Here is a 17,634-nt window from a genome sequence, read left to right on the forward strand (position 1 = left end):
CGCAGCATAACTGAAACACCCAGGAGAAGAATATCAGCTTGTTGTTATGAGTATAAAGGAGGCTGGTATCGCGCCTGATAAAAATCTATTTATTTATGTCATCACATGGACTTATATAAAGTTTTATACATTTTCTTTTGATATATTTATTATTGTTTTTCTTCTTTAGATATTAGGTTGGCTTAGAATGATTCCAAATAATGTACAGAAATGACCTGGTGCTGTTACATGTCAATCATCTGGGGGGGCCACTAGGGGGGCCAATCAGATGACAGGGGGGGCATTGGCCCCCTGGCCCCCCCTCTGGCTCCGCCACTGCTGATTGGATGTTTTTCCATTTCTGCAGACAGCAGTAGCAGCTTGCGGAAGAGAAGGAGATACATTTTTTCACAGATAATCTCTCTCATAACAAACTGTTACAACACGGTGACAGTTTTAACAAATGTGTCAAAATAATATTTTTTTAAATAAAATAAAAATGCATGAGGAGCAGCTTTAAGAGCTCATCACACAGTCTGGATGTTATGTTTCAGCTCAGGGCCCAGCATGGCCTCCAGGTTTTCTATCTTCATCGCCTCTACATCTCTGGAGCTGGACAGGCTGGCGGCTTGGCTGATTTTGGTGAGCGTTTCCTCGTACGGCGGCGGCAGGTAAACCATGACGAAGACGCCGTCCGATCCGTCAGAGCTGGTGCTGGTGTGGCGCTCGGCGTTCCTGGTCAGGGAGGCTAGAAACTCTGCGTTGGCGTCTGCGTCCTGGACGTCCAGGGCGATTATGTTGGCCAGGCTAAGTTTGTGGCGGAAACAGCGTTGATAGACCAGACCAGCCAGGAGAGCCAGCAGAAAAACGGAGACGATCGGGAGACAAATGTACAATGCCAGATCTGAGCCTCTGTCCTCTTCTAACTCCACATCTGGCCAGGTGTTGATCTGAAGATCAGCAAGAAAGATTAAGATTTTAAAAACCTGATTTTCTTACATGATCAGGTATAGAGAGAATGGTATCTGGAAAGTCAGACATGAAAACAAGGAATAATTTCACTGAATTTCTGCTTTTAAAACCTGAACAAAGTGATTAGAACCTTTACAATCTGCATTATAACTACAGAGGACCAAAAGGGACAAAATTAAATAAATACGTCATTAAATCATTAATTGAATTAAATAAACGTTAAATTCAATGTTAAATTTTTTTTTATTTAATTAACAATTTATTAAATATATTAAATTATGATAGCAGATGCAAATAACTGTCTATCTCAAGTTTTTGTTTTTGCTTTAAAAAGAAGTTGAAGCTGCACCAAAGGACACCTGAAAAATATAAAATCAGAATAGAATAAAATGACAAAATCAAAATAAAACACATTCATTAAATGCACATTTTCATTCACTCCCTTAAGCATCTTGAATCTGTTCCAGTTTAAAAACTACAAAACTCTGAAAGAAAGTGCAAAGTTTCCAACCTAAATGCAAGAAAAAATATACCTAATAAAATATTACTGGTACTTTTAATAGCAGTAATTCTAAAGGTACCATGTTTTTTCTATGCAAATACTCGATTGAAACACTGAAAAACTGCTGCAATCTGCAATTGTTATTACAGTCATTGTGTTTAATGATTTAGTTCTTTCTCATTTTTACCCAAAGTTATTCTGGAACATCCAGAAGGCTGTTTGTTTTCTGTTATGTTGTGTTTTTCTCTTTTGGACCTACAGATTAATTTCTTTATGCCGTTGTGTCACATGTTGGTCAGTTGCGTCAGTTAATTAGCACAGCTGACCAAAATCAGGACCTTTTGTTATTTCAAATTGCTTACTTTCTCCTCTGTAGGTAGAAGACATGTTGTTTTGTTTTCCGTAGCAAGACGCCATTAAATCCCATTTGTGTGGATTCAGACGCTCGACGTTATAGTGCACTAAAACTGAAGGTTTCTGGGGATTTGCCAGTTGGGAAAGAATGGATGGATTTTGTCTTGACGTAAAGCTGGATCAGACAAAAGCTGAATTTATGTTTGATCCACACATGAAGCTGATCCTGCAGCCTTCCAGCTGCTGCATGTTGTGTTGCTGTTGTTTACTTCAGTGTCTCTAAATCCCCGCTCCCTCCCAGTAATCGCTTACGCGGGTAGAGTACCCAGTAATGTTGCTCGAGTAAAAGTAGCTCTGCTTCAACATATTTTTACTCAGGTTAAAGTAAAAAGTAGCCATTCAAGAAATTCCTCAAGTAAGAGTAAAAAAGTATTTGGTAAAAAGTCTATTCAAGTGCTGAGTAACTGTGATTATCAATAATTTAACATTTAAAATTTACATCATCAGATGAACCAAAATATAAAGTTAAGTGGAAATTTTGGTATTTTAAGGATGAAAATGACAATAATTGATATAAGTAACAAAAAATAACTAATTTAGGCAAAAGAAAATATTTCCAAACCAGTTTCTTTAGATAAAAAACTTATGAAACTTTAACAAAAACAGCTATTTTTTACTTTTACTTGAGTAAAATATGTTGAAGTAGTGGTACTCTTACTTGAGTACAATTATTAGCTACTCCACCCACCTCTGCTGGTAAGTTAGTTTTATGTAATTTCAAGTGAACTACTAAGATACTGAAACTAGAAACTAGACTAAAAATACTTGGTAATATCTTGTGTTTTTGCAGGGAACTTTAAAATGCTGCTCTGTGTTATTATAATAATTATTCGGTTATGATGTAACGTCACACACCTGCTGCTCCTGTGTTGGAAGCCGTCCTGTCTCCCAGTCGTCCAGCCCATCGCCTGCTGGTCCAAACCTCATCCAGCTGCTGTCCAGCAGCATCCGGGTCATGGTCAGCTGCTGCTGGAGGGAATGAATGAATGATGGATGGATGGATGGAGAGGGGCCGTTTGCAGCAGCAGGATATGTGTCTGCAGAGAAAGCTGCGCTGAGTTAAGGATGAGATGAGCGTGTTTCTGTCCAGTTATGGTGGGAGGGGCCAGAGGTTAAGCAGCTGCTCACATGCTTACACATGCAGCGGAGCAACTGCCCAGTGACGGGATTATCTTTGTTTTGTCTGCCCTTCATCACAGTAACTGGAAAGCCTGGCGAGAGAAAAGGGCGTGGCTTGTCTTAAACCTCAGTCACGTGGAGTAAAATGACATAATAGTAACGTGTGTTTTAGGAAAGTCTCCCAAGCGTCTGAGCTAAAGCGAGAAGTTGGTCTGAAGCAACGTTTCACGACAAAACAATAAACAACTCGGTGCGTTTTGAGTTATTCACAGATTCTTAAATTTCAATGACGTCCAACACATGGAAATCACAAAAGAAGTTAAGTTGTTAATAACACTTTAGGTCTATTTGTAACCAGACTTGACTTGCTTTGGCAGAAATAAAGATCCTCTTCTGCACCATTACATATAAAAGTTATCCACCCAGATCTATAAATTGTATTTATTTCCCAATTAAACCATTTTAAATTAAAAATAACAATAGCTGTTGTCGTGCAAGCAGAGCATTTTTAGTAAGCAAAGTAAAAAAAAAAAAAAAGCGAAGAACAGTTCTCACTAACTGAGACTTGAGTCCTACCGTTCAGGAGCCGTTCAAAAGAATCAAATCGCTAGTGAATGTTTTTGATGAGGCAATAACATAAATTGATGCAAAGCTAAAAAAAAAAAAGAGTCGATTTTACATAATAGTGTCTCTTTAAATAAAGAATAAAAGTGAGGGGAAAAAAATCCAAAAGTCAATGTTTCTTTAAATATTTTGTAGCATTGTGTGTTGGTTTGTAAAGCAAAAACTGTTTGGAGAAGTCATGGCATGGAAATGTTTGAGAAACCCTGAGCTAGAGAACAAGAAAATATTAAAACAAGATAAATGTTTTCTTCTCTATGTGGGAATAAAATCAAATAGTGTCAGGAAAGCAGTGGAACGAGAAATCACATTTCTTAAATGTGTCACATGAAGGCAAATTTTTCATAAAGAAGACAAAATGGGGTCTAAAATGCAGCTTTGCGGGACTCGACAAGTAATGAATTCTGACCAGAAAGGTCTTGTTAATTAGAACCCAAAACACAGTGGAAACATGGTTTAAGCATCATTTAGGTATTTAAAGCCAAACTGAAGCATTTTATTAATGCATTTATCCTATAAAAAAAATGTCACAAGGTCCTTTAGTTGCAGGACCTTTTCAGATTTTATTTATTTGATTGAGATTCTGACTTCCACCACTAGACGGCGATAGTGCACAACCAACAGACGTTTGAAAGGCTTCACCCGTGACGTCAGTCAAGGTGTTTTACAGGTTAATGAGCCATCAGTGTTTTTACTACACACGCCTGAGGACTAGTCGGAACTCGAACTCATTTCTGCTGACGGAACGTTTGAGAGGAAATCGACTTAAAAATAGCTCCGATGTGAAATCACGGAATTGCTGAGGCTTTTGATCCTTTTTACCAAATGTGGGGAAGCTTAAGTTTAATTCGTTTAGTTCTGGCAGCCGGTCCCTGAGGAGGAAGTCCAACCTGATCGTCAATCACCCTTCAAAGGCCTGAGCCATGCTGAGGAATGGTGCGTTCACGGCCCTGATTCTCATCATCTGCGGGCTTTTTTCTGACGCCGGTAAGATGATTTCCTTGACAGTTTTTAAAACAAAAGTATTGACGTTTCTTTGGCTGGAATAAGGTTTTGTAGCTAGTTTAGAGACTATATATATACATTTTAAAAAAAGAATTAAAAATGGTTTATGAGAACGTGACTGTAATATATCTAATATTAGAAGAAAATATTGTATAACAACCTAAAGAACTAACATACACGAACTGATAAGGAAAGGATTGTTTCTTTGCTGTTTTAATATCTCGTTTCTATTTCAAAGTGATTGATAAAATGCACCAAAGGAAAATCCCGAATGAAAAACTGAATTTTCAATTGAAAACTTAGCCATCAAATGAACTTATTTCATTTATTTTTAACAAAATAAGTGGATTTCTGGTCTTTCTTTCTGAATACATGACAAAATATAAATAACACAAATTAACTTGACTAAGGTCTTTAAAGTTAAATCTGAAAACTTGATGGAAATCCCAGAAAATCAGTTTTTTGATGTTGAGGTAAATGTCTCATCTGTTCAGTTGAAGAGGTTGTGAATCAAAACCTCTGTTTTGTTGTACAAGGCCGAAAAGTGGCCATTGTGTGAGATGTTGTCACCTGAAAGTAATCAGGGCTGACCTGTTTGACAGAAGGTGTGGAAATACCTTTTAGTTCCTCTTCTTTTAACTCTTACCCAACCTGCTTGGATGCAGCTAGACTACAGCTTGTACTTTTCCACCAGTTAGATTTGGGAAATCTGCTTCAGTACTTTAAATTCATTATCAATTTAGTTATAATTTAATTCCCCAAAAAATCTGTTTTTTACTTCCCTAAAACTGGAGCATGTAGCTTTTGTAAATAAGTTTTTGTAAATAATAAATGAATTATTTTTACATATTTGTTGAAACTGTCATCATTTTGTGATGGTATAATCTGGGAAACAATTGAGCTCTTCTTCATTCTCCCAGTTCTAACTAGAAATAACTCATCGGAGCCAGGAGTAGATCTGTAGCGATACATTAATCTCTCGATACAATATTCTGCTCACGATACGATGTATATCATGGAATTCAACAAACAATTCGATACGATTTGATGCATTTTTAAGATTTCCAGACAGGCTTTGGAGAGACGGAGTGATTTTGGTGACATTTTGTGACTGTTCCATAGACTTGGATTGAATTAATTGAACTGATGATAATACTGGTGTAATAAATGTTTTTGTTATACGTTTGCTTTGTTTAAATGTTAATTGTGTGGCTTTGTGTATTTGGTTATGCAGGAAAGGAACCTTTTTCGTCTTATTCGCTTAGATAATGTGGTTTATTTCATTTAATTATTTAATTAATTGTAACTGGTTGTTTCATTACATGTCATTTTTAATGTACATGTGCATCTGGGTAAAAAATGCCATGTGTGATGGCTGTCATTTAATTCATGTGGATTTAACATAAAACTCAGTGTATCGACACTCACGGATGAAAAATGTCTACTTTCTGAGGAAAAACAAAATATCGATGAATATAGATGGAATTGATCAAACTACGCAGCCCTGGCCAGGAGGCGGGTTTTATCGCTGTCGATCACAATCTCATGTGGCGCTGCTCATTCTCCCTCCTTTACTCTGCTGTGTAGCAGCGTGTTGTAAATGCTAAGGCTAGTTAGCATGGCCACTGATGACGGCAGATAAACAGTTTTTACTCTAACGGAAAGCTGTTTCTCTGCCATTAGACCATTTAGCAGTGAGAACATAAGGTTGATTGACAGCACTAAGACCCTCCTCTTTGCTCTGATTGGTTGTTTTTGCTACATTCGAGTGGCGCTTTGAATGGCAATAGACGGCAATAGCAGCTCAGGGAGAAAGTGGAGGAGATTGATATTTTCACAGACTATCTTTCTCACAGCAAACAGTCCTGACATAGTGACAGTTTAAAATATATATATATATATATATATATATATATATATATGTAAAAACATCACTTTTTAAAAATTTTATTAAAGTTCTAAGCAAGATCCTGAGCTTGAAATGTCTCACAGTTCAATCCATCATCCAAAACTAGAACAAACCAACAACACAACCAACAAGAAACGACCATCCAAAGTGACCTACTTTGCGGGGCGAGTTATTATCCAGAGCAGAGAAGCTGTTAAAAGCAGAAATACGGCTCAGCAGGGAAAAAACAATATTTGTTTGTGGTCTCAGTCCATTACTGAAGAGCGATTAAAGAAAGCCTCTGTTGAAAGATGTGCAGCCATGAAGGGAACAAAGCAGACATGTGGCAGAAGAGGCTCTGGTTACATGAGACCAAACCGATGAGTTTGACCAGCATTCAAAACGGTTCGAGAGGGAAAAAAACCCTAAACAACAACCAGAGGTGAAGCATAGGAACATAAAATCTATTATTTTTTTAAATCAAATGTACTGAAATTAAACTGTAAAACCATCAATTTCCACCCAACATTCAAAAAATGTTTTGTGACACGGGGGTGCGAGGGGTTGTTATAATTTAAGATTAGCAGGAAATAAAAAAAAACAATGTAATTTTTATATATCAGTGGGAGATCTACGGACTGGATTAAATGATGAGTTTAAACAAAGTACAGATATAAACCAGCCTTAAAAAACTGATATAAAAGAAGCTTATTCATATGTTTTACATAACATAATGTGAAATTTATGAATAATTTAAGGAAGAGAATGAGAGGTTTAAGTGCATTTCAATGTGGGAATAATTTCAGAGTTCATCTCGTGTGGAGATTTAAATGTTTGTAGGTTGATGAATATGAGAGCAGGAGGAAATCATGAGATCAAATGTGTAAAACTGCATGTCAGTGGGGCATGATTTGTTGCATTTTCATTTTTTTTCATGTTTTCACTTGATGTCTGTTTGAAAATAAATAAATGAATGAAAATAGCTTGGTGGTAATCAGGCTGTTTTCATTCAGCCGGTCAGAGAAAACCTGCTGGTCTACAAAGAGTTCAGGCTGCAGGGCGGCGCTCCAAAACGAATGTTTCTGTCTCTCCACAAACAGCAAGTCGTTTCTCCTGTCAGTTTTATTTATAAACGTCTCGCATCTGAAACCAGAAGTTGACGTACGTTATAAAAGAAACGCCACAATTCTCTTTATTTGGCCTTTCCACTGATGTTACACGAAGAAGCCGTGTGTTTTAGGTGCACCTTAAATGACATCCACAGGTGTGTCTCTGATTAACTCAGAGGTTATGAATCGGCTTCCAAAGACATGGCATCAAAAGTCCCAAACCGTTTAAAGCAGGGGTGTCAAACTCCAGTCCTCGAGGGCCGGTGTCCTGCAACTTTTAGAAGTGCCTCTGCTGCACCACACCTGAATAGAATAATTAGGTCATTAGCAAGGCTCTGGAGAACTGAGGAGGTAATTAAGCCATTTGATTCAGGTGTTTTGTACCTGTGGCACATCTAAAAGCTGCAGGACAGCGGCCCTTCAGGACTGGAGTTTGACACCCCTGGTTTAAAGGCTCATTTAAGCTTCTGACTTTAAAGAAAGTAATACATTTGCTACTGTTGTTAATCTTGATTGACCTAAAATGGGAAAAGTTTGTCAGTGTGGTTAAAAAAAAATGCGTAGGTGTCTTTAACAGAGTGTATGTAAACTTCTGGTTTCAAATGTATGTAAATGGCCCAAAGTGCTTTACGAGATCATCAAACACTAATCAATCAATAAATCAATAAAATACAACAGCTGAAATAACATAATACAATGTCAGCTCTTGTCAAATGAAAACGAGTCTTAAACTGATCCAAAGTATGAATAATATTTAACTATTTGTGTTTATAGATCCCAAAAATTATTCAAAATATCAGTTATAAATAAAATGTGGGGTGTAAAAAGTGACTGTAGGTCTGAATTTCTCTTCTTTGGCTGTGGGCTGTTATCTGACTACATGTTGGCACAAGTTGAAGTTTCACGTATTCCTGGAGGATTGTTGCTCAGAGGTCATCTGCTGCCTTTTCCACTTCCTTGTCGAGTGTCTTAATATTTCTGCGAATATTATTTCATATTTCTTTGGAACGTGACTAACCGGTTGAAGGAGGCCTGGTGTTGCTGCTCTGTCTTCAGTGAGTTTCTTAATCTCCCTCATCATCTGTGGAGTTTAACCTGCAACTGAAGGATTATAAAACTATTAACACTCCAGTTTGTAAAGCAAAGGTCAAAAACATTTAGTTGCTGATGTAAACTCTTTCAGGAAACGACTGAGAATGATCTTGGTTTGCCTGCAAAGATTATTTAACTTTTGTTAAATGACTTATTCAGGCAGAAGGAAATTAAAGTATCCAGTATCAGTTAATTGAACGATAAATTAAAAGGAGCTCAATAATTTCCATTTCCCTGATTTATTACTTTCTTTTTTTTCCCTCTTTTTTATCAAAAACTAGACGATAAAACTCAACTAGCCGGATTTTTGAAGAATAATTTTATCTAGACTTCACAATTAACTTAAATTTTCTGTTTTTCTTTCTTTATTTGGATATTTTAAATATCGTTCAGTTCCAGTGTTAAATATTCATCATAATTTAAAGTTTATTATTGATCTTTGGGACTGTGTTCTTTTATGATGCTATTATCAGTACAAAACATCAAATTAACGTTTAAAACAATAACTTCTGACACAATTTATTATCCAGCTAAATTTATCACCATGACAGGCCAAATCAAGTAGCCCATAAAGAATAAACAAAACCTTAAACATGCACAAATTAAACATTTTAAAAGTAATTCACTACCTAAGTTAAAAATTCACCAATAGTGATTAATGCAGTGAAAAAAAGCCAACATGTAAAAAGCTCGGCTCTTTCCGCTCCACTTAACATCAGTGCAGTGAACGACCGATCTGTTTGTTTTTTGGATTAACTGATTATTGGATAGCAAAAGGGGTTTAAAAGACTTTCTTTTTTATTAAAATTGGCCTCATCAGCTCTGTTGAGTACTTTTCTTTTTAATCTTAAACTTAAGATGTGTATATGTACTTTTTTAGATAGTTTTGGTTTAATTACAAATCTCAGTATGTTGTTCTTTTTGCCAAGTTTAGTTAAGGATTAATTCCAAAGTTAGTTGATTATTTCAAAAATCAATTCATCATGGTTAATCTCTTCAGCCCTGCATTTAAAAAAAAATCATTTTTTTAAATAATTATTACTGCAGGCTTCCTGTCTGGTTGTGGTCATTTTATAACAGGAGAAATAAAAAATTGATTTCCACTTTAGCTACAAACTCGTTATAAACTGAGGTTTTTCTGAATAAAACCCAGTTTTTCTGCATTAGATTTGGTCTGTGATCGTTTTGTTCCATTAACTGAATCGCTGGATTCCTGGTCTGGCAGTGAAAAAACAGTAACTGGAATGCATAAGAGCAGTAAACATTTACCGTCATCTGTCACCACGAGGCTTTCAGGTCCTGGATGCAGTACAAAGTGTTGCGGTGTTGCTGTCTGCGTTGCGTAAAACTCTATTATAGCTGTGGGCAGCAGTCTGACTTGTTGTTGGAAATTATAACCCTGATGGCTCCGAGTTTTGCTGTTTGAACTATGCAGATCTTTATCTGAGCAGGTATGACAGAATGTTAAGTGGGGGATTCGCCTTTGAGTTTGGGTACATCCTCATGTTTCCTAAAGGTGTGTTCACACCAGCCCTGTTTTAGTTCGCTTTAATCAAACTATAGTTCTGGGATCGTTTGGGGAATCTGTGAATGTGCAATTGAAACATCTTCCAGTCTGGCTTTGGTTGAAGCAGAGTGGAGACGGCTGAAAAAGCAGGAAGTAGACTATAGCGCTAGGCATTCTGGGTAAATATTAAACTCTGGAGTGAGAAATGGATTGTGGTCTTTTACCAAAGATAAAATGGAAATCCTACAACCTCTAAAATCAGACGCCACTCCATTTTTGTTTACATTTTGTGAAGAAGGAAGTTGCTCTCATATCATAATGTTTTGTTTCCTTCAGTGGCTTTTGTTGTGGCGCCCCCCACAGGTGTGGAGGAGGACTTTTAAGCCAGCTCTGAGACGTTTTGGTTTAATTATGGAAATAGTTTTATTTACAATATTTTGGCCAGAGCTTATTGTTGAAGTTCTGGTTTGCCTAACTCTGTTCAATGCACCAGAGGATGAATAGAATGTAAAATACTTGTATTTGCCAAAAAACAGAAATTGATAGGAGAATTGTCTTTCAGAGTCTTATTTGCTTTTCCTTTTTGCAGTTCCGCCTCCGTCAAATGTGATGGTGAAATGCAAAAACCTGAATATCACAGTTAGCTGGGATTACAGTGAACATCAGCCTCAAACCATTTTCATGGTAAACGTCACTGGATCTAGAGTTGCAGGGTAAGTATCTGCTGCTCCTCCGCTGGATGCTCCTTTCTCTTTCATTTAGAGCAAAATCAATGAAATAAAACGATGGTCTTGTTATCCTGCTTTGATTGAAGGTCTTTTGAAGCGAGCACAGCAGACCACCAGTACGACCTCAGCCGGTTTGTGTTGGGCTCTCAGGAACGCTACCTGTCTTACCTGGTTGTTTTTGTAAAAGCCGTCCAAGGAGGCGGACAGTCAGAAGCCGTAAAGTCAAAGTCCTTCTCCTTCAACCAGTTTAAAACTGTTGATATCAAATGTAAGTAAAATTATTCAGCGTGCTCAGAAACTCAGCATCTAGCAGACTTTTACGGGGTGCCATTTGTAAAACTGCATAAACAAAAAAAAATGAAGTGCAATAATTCGGGTTATTTGGCCTTTCACAACTGTAAAAAATGGGGGTCATATTTCACCATATTATTAATTCATTCATAAACTCCAGTCTCCACATAGTTAATAAGCAAGCAAAATATTTAGTTTACAAACTAAACATTTTGCTCCAACTAAATATATTTAGCTTCTAAACTAATTTAGTTACTACCAATAGTAACTAAACTAGTAGTAGTTCTCTAAACATTCACTAAACTACTATTAAGCTACAAGTGGTTTACTAAGCTACTAGTAAACAACTAGTAGTTTAATAAACTAATAGTAAACTACTAATAGTTTACTGAACTAATAAACTAAACTAGTAAATGGTATGATAATATGATAATAGTAAATTATCATAACTAAACTAGTGTACTAAAGTACTTTACTAGTTTACTTTAGTTTATAAACTAAACATTTTGCTCCAACTAGATAAATTTAGCTTGTAAACTAGTTTAGTTTCTACTAGTAGTAGTTTGCTAAACTACTACTGGTAGTTTAGTTACTACCATGAGTAACTAAACTACTAGCCACAACAGTTTAGTAAACTACTAGTAGTTTACTAAACCAATCAGATTAGAAGCCAATCTAACACCCTCCACTTCCTGTTAGTAATTTAACGTGGCATCAGCAGGTTCATTTGTGTGGACAGATTTACTAGTAGTTTACTAAACTACAAGTAAACTAGTAGTAGTTCACTAAACATTCACTAAACTACTATTAAGCTACAAGTGATTTACTAAGCTACTAGTAAACACTAGTAAGCTACTAATAGTTTACTGAACTACTAGTAAACTATCATAACTAATAACTAAACTAGTGTACTAAAGTACTTTACTAGTTTAGTTTACAAACTAAACATTTTACTCCAACTAAATATTTGATAAGCTAAATATTCATTTCAGGCTGCATTTTTAGCTTCTTGAGTAAATATTAAAACTAGCTGCGTTCTCCTGCTGGCGCCATTTCACTGGTCAGCAAACGGCGACGGCAGACGTTGGGAGAAAACGACAGATCAGTTCAACAATAACTGAATATATTGTTTGAAAACGTTTTCTTCTGTTGAGTATTTATTACCTAATCGCTGTAATCACAATACTCTGAACCTCAAAATGACCCAAAGTATTTAAAAGCTAATATAACTAATACAAACTAAACTAATGCTAAGAAATATTTAACTAATAAAAACCAGCAATGATTCTCTTATAACTAATTAAACCCAAAAAAAACTGTTTAAATTAAATAAAACTAAAGTATAATGAGAAAACCAGGTTTTTCTGTGGGTGAAGGGGTTAAAATCATGTGTTTCAACCCTTTCTCTTTGCGTTAGTTTAACACACACAGGAATAAATGAAGGTTATGAATATGTTTGCCTGGTAGTGAAGCTTGACTGGAGCTGGATTGTGCTGTTTGCACTGGTTTCCAGCCAGCTTCCCGATGCTCTCGCTGGATGCTTGACTTGGGTTTCAGGTGAAAGGAGTCAGGCAGATAAACTTTAAATGATCTTCTTTCAGGTTTGTTGGATTTTCCTCCTGTGACGGTTCACAAGGCTGAAGATGGGGCTTCTGTGAAGTTTGCAAATCCCCTCCGTTTCTACGACGAATTGAAGAGCATTGTCACGCCAAACAGCAACGCTGCTGTCCGTTTCAGAGTTTACCCATCTGAAGTAAGCTACCACTGTAAACTGTGTTTCTTTATTTTTTTACAGTGAAAAGACCTGATGGCTGTAAAACACCAGGCTGTAATCCTGATCTCATCCACAAGTTGACGCCAACATTTCTGTTCTGGTTAAAATCTCTCAGATTTTTTCAAAGTTTGGAGTGATTTTACATCAGTTTCACAGAATAATCACCGCAAAAGAAAACATTGCTGGTGTGTTGCATCTGATTTCTGTTGAAACTGCACCTCTTGGATAACGTGTAGTTCATTTAAAATGCTAGTTATCACAAGCTTTTGAGAGAATTAAATATGCAACTACCTTTAAATATGAAATTTGTATTTTATTGGTTTATTAGTCCAGTTTTTTATGGGGCGGTGACTTAGTTGAGCTTCATAAGTGGCAGAGTTTGGCTGTTGGATAACAGATTTACGAGCAGAGGAGGTTGGAAAGCACCTTCTTGTTGTTTGACTTTAAATCTGCTGTCTAAGGCTTTGCACACACCAAGCCGAGTCTTTATAAAAACAAATATGTTCGCCGTATCGATTAAAAACATATTTTATACATGGGACTGGTTTCAGAAAAGCTTTTACCCAAATAAACCTGCACAAATTTGCCCTCGAGCGGTCAGGGGCCCATAGGGGGCGCTGCACTGCCCTCTATGGACAGTGCAGTGCAAAGCTAAAACCTGTCAGCCAATCAGGTTGCTTCTAACACCCTCCACTTCCTGTTAGTAATTTAACGTGGCATCAGCAGGTTCATTTGTGTGGACAGATTTAAAAGTTTAACTGCTTTTAAATTGCATTTTAGAGTATAAAGTTAATAAAGCACAAACATCGATTGGGAATCGTGTGAAAGGAAGCATGTGGTGAATTATTTGTTGCAGATGATGATGCATAAGAACCTAAATCCCCGTTTTCCCATGTATACACGCAAACAAAATGTTTGATCAAATCTCCACTTTGAGATTTTTTGAGATTTTATAAATATTTTTTTTATGGACATTAAGTTTTTTGTGGATAAAAGGCCAAATCACATAAACATGTATTCGTTTTCCTATTGACTGAGACAACAGCTTCACATAGTTGATGGAGAGGAGGAACCTGTTGATATTTTAGTCATGCAGACTCTATTTGCAAATTATTTCAGCTTGTTGGAGCTCAGTTTGTATTTCACTTAATTCATCCAAACAGGACTTCTGGGATACCAAACACTAATACCTGTGATGATTATGTGATTTCAGTTTATGGGGTCATGCGGTGTGTCGGATTTAACCTGCAAACTCGACGTGAAGCTCTCTGCGGAGGAGTGCGTCACCTTGAAGGGCGACCTGTGTTTTGACCAGTGTGTTAACCCAGTAGCGTTCAAAGAGACGAAGAAATACTGCTCTGAAAAACAGGGTAAGTATCTACTGGAAATACTGAAAACGTTGCATTAAAACATGGGTCATACCATGAAAGGTTTCCAGACACCATGATTAGCATAGATACTCCGCAGATATTCATCTTTTGAAACGGCATTTACTTCTAATTCAACATGGCCGCCGTATAAAAGTCTTGTATTTTGGTCTAATTGTGCAGATGTATGTCTAATATAGATGATTCTGATATCAAACTGTATATTATTGATCATATGGAATCCAAATCTGAAACTCAAATCTCTTAAAGACTTTACTTTTGCTTTAATTGGAGCTTGGATTAGTGATTTGTTTTTTATTTGTAAATATTATAAAATAAGATCAAGTGGCTAATTTTTAAAATCTAATTAATCATCAGAATAACCCATAGAAAAATCAATTACTAAATTATTGTCAGATTGAAAACTTATTGGAACCAATTTGAATAAAAAACTACGGAAGAGGATTAGGGCCACTGGGGAAAAAAAAAAAAAATTAAAAATCACTTTTTTTTCTCCGAATTTGACTTTTTTTTTCTCAGAATTCTGGGATTAAAGTCAGAACTTTTTTTTTTTTTTTTCCAGTGGCCCTAATCCTCTTCCGTTAAAAAAAGCTGATCTTGATTCAATTGAAATAAAATAAGCAACAGACATGTTTTAAAATCCAAACATCTTCAAACTGAAAGGCGTTTTCCCTAATCTGATCACTATCCCTGCTTATATTTCTGGTGCAGAAATTTACGGACTGGTAATGTTTGCCATCATACTGGGGTCCATTTTTCTCATCATAATCATCGTCGCTGTAGTCGTCATCTGTAAGGTGGAGGCCTGGACCGTGAAGATACTGGTGCCAAACATCCAGGTAACCAGAGGAATAAACACTTTTCTTTTCTTGCGAGAAACTTTACAGCATTTTGCGTCATTGTAGATAGAAAAAGAGTAAATTTCCACCAAAAAAACTGACATTTGAGATAAATCTTTGAAATTAAAAAAAAAAAAAAAAGTTAAGTTTGTAGATCCAAAAGTCAAAAATTTATTTAAAAAAATCTCAAATTTTATAGAAAAACTTTGAGATTTTTTTTCTATCTCAAAAAATAGAAAAAAAATTGAAAACTTTTTGAGTTTGAAATGTTGAAAATTTGCTAGAAATCTCTGATGTTTAGCTTAATCTCAAAACATCTTTGGGATTTTCAAACTCAGAAATGTCCATGTCTTTTCCGGAAAGTTTCTGAGATCTAAAAATTTCTTTTTTTTTTCTAGCACATTTTTGACTTTTCAAACTCAGAAATTTCCAAGTACTTCTAGAAAATGAGATTAATCTCAAAATTGTATTTATTTTTAGTCTTTTTCTAAAAAAAAAAAAACAACTTCAGAGATTTCTGGGGGAAATTTACCTTTTTTTCCTGCAATGGCCCTGATTCCTGATTCCTGCTGACTTGTTTGCTTGTTTCCGATTCTTTACAGGTGAATTCGCAAGGAAACGGCGAACAGCGGAGTTTCTTTATCCCGAACCCAGAGCCAAAGAACAGTCGAGTCTCCATCGCCTCTCCGCCCGTCGAGACGACGTCACTCGTCTCAGAGGACCAGAACTTCTGTGAGCAACCGGAACCGAACAACGGCGACGGCGGTGATTACGACTGTCGGGGCGAAGAAAACTACGCGGGTGGAGGCTGTTTGGAGGACAGCAACCCGAACCTGGACACGGAGGGTTTTGTGTCGGGGGCAAACGGGACGGACGACGACTCTCCAGACGGCTCCGTGAAGACGGAGTGCATTTCCATATCTTCCACGGAGGAGGAGAGATCGCCGTATGACCGGCCACATGTGTACTTCCAGAGGGAACTGGGCGACGGAGAGCCGGTCACTGGTTATGGTGGGAACTGACAGGAACAGCTTCTGGGATTCTTTCCTTTTTGGTTGGTGGTTAACAGCGAGTCTCACATGGACCTCAGGGAACATAAAGGGACACCGATGTTTGGGACGTCTATGCACTCTTAAAAGTGACAGGAAGGAAATCCATTTTTACATCCATGACCTCACGGTGGAGACGCATTAGTCTGGTGACGCCGCCTTTCCAGATGCTTCCTGAAGCATTTTAACAGGTGCAGTAGATGCTAAAGCAGCACTATGCAGCTTTTTATTTAAAAAACTTGACATATTTGTCTTGACAGTATAGTATGAGGCAGATCATCTACGGAAAAAAACCCAAAATGAGCTTCTCTACCTTCCCACAGTGCCTACTAGAAACAGCCAATCAGAGCTAGGAGGCGGGTCTTAGTGCTGTCAATCATGGCTGTGTGCAGTAAAGCCTGTTGTGAATGCTAAAGCTAGTTGACATGGGAAGCAATGACTTTGGATGACCAGTTTTCCTGTAACAGTGAGTAATTTCTCTGCCATTAACACGGGGATGATTGACAGCGCTAGGGCCCTCCTCCTGGCTCTGATTGGTTATTTTTGATAAGGCGTTGTAAATCTTTTCAGTGATTCTCTCACATGCTGACAGTTTTAATATGTAAAAAAAATATTTTGTAAAAGTTACTTACTGCAGCTGTGAAGTATCCTCAGGGATTTTTCTGATTAGAGAGGCGGCACATGGCCAAAGGCTTTGACTGTTTGTGCTGATTAATCTGCCAAAAGTTAAACTTTAATCTCGTTTAATGTTTTATTGCCTGATCAATCTAGACGACAGTCAGCATGTGAAACAGTCGCACCCAAGATGACTGAGATGGAAACTATTCGACTTGTAAAACTGGCTTCAGAAGTTTTTTATAGAAGTTTACGTCACTGAAGGATTGTTTCTCTTTTTTCCAGAGCTGCTATCTTATTTAGTATTTTAATAAATGTTTGAATGTTAATTTGATCTTCACTGCACTCATAGTGACTGCAGTTTCCTGCTGTTGTAGAACAGGTTTTCTTCCGTCCTTGTTTGCATGAGATGGAGGAAGGTCAACATGTGGCTCAACCAGAATCTCCCTGCTCTGAAGCAGGTCGAAACATTTTAGATCTTATAAATGACTTCATGAAGAATTGGTGACTTTTGTGATTTTATGTATTCATATTTGCTCAAATTTTGTATATTATCGTCACCAATTTTTGCATCGTTGGTCTCTTTTTGTTGGGTTGGAATCCTTTAACCTCCATATTGTCAGATTTATAACAAGCTGCCAAAATTGATTCTTTTATTGCCCACAATAAAGTTTGTGTATATTTTTAGAGTGCTTGTTTTTCCCATTGTTGTTTCTGCAGCTTGTGAAGGCAGGTGGCTGCA

The 17,634-nt window shown here is 36.9% G+C and overlaps 2 protein-coding genes across 2 annotated transcripts; one reads left to right on the forward strand and one right to left on the reverse strand.

Moving 5' to 3' along the window:
* Window positions 1-75: 75 nt before the first annotated feature.
* smim28 (small integral membrane protein 28) lies at window positions 76-3,663 on the reverse strand. Its single transcript, XM_081610474.1, has 2 exons — window positions 2,723-3,663; window positions 76-929 (listed from the first exon to the last, which is right to left on the reverse strand). The coding sequence occupies exons 1-2, from the start codon at window positions 2,822-2,824 to the stop codon at window positions 507-509; spliced, it is 525 nt and encodes a 174-aa protein (XP_081466600.1). The 5' UTR covers window positions 2,825-3,663; the 3' UTR covers window positions 76-506.
* Window positions 3,664-4,323: 660 nt separating this feature from the next.
* On the forward strand, window positions 4,324-17,579 carry ifngr1 (interferon gamma receptor 1). Its single transcript, NM_001360840.1, is given in 7 exon segments — window positions 4,324-4,594; window positions 10,798-10,921; window positions 11,023-11,204; window positions 12,829-12,980; window positions 14,215-14,371; window positions 15,101-15,228; window positions 15,831-17,579. Coding segments are annotated over 7 exon segments (1,227 nt in total). The 5' UTR covers window positions 4,324-4,530; the 3' UTR covers window positions 16,251-17,579.
* Window positions 17,580-17,634: the final 55 nt, after the last annotated feature.

This window comes from Poecilia reticulata, chromosome 1 (assembly GCF_904066995.2).
Source record: "Poecilia reticulata chromosome 1, P_reticulata-male-v2, whole genome shotgun sequence".
NCBI classification, from domain to species: Eukaryota; Metazoa; Chordata; class Actinopteri; order Cyprinodontiformes; family Poeciliidae; genus Poecilia; species Poecilia reticulata.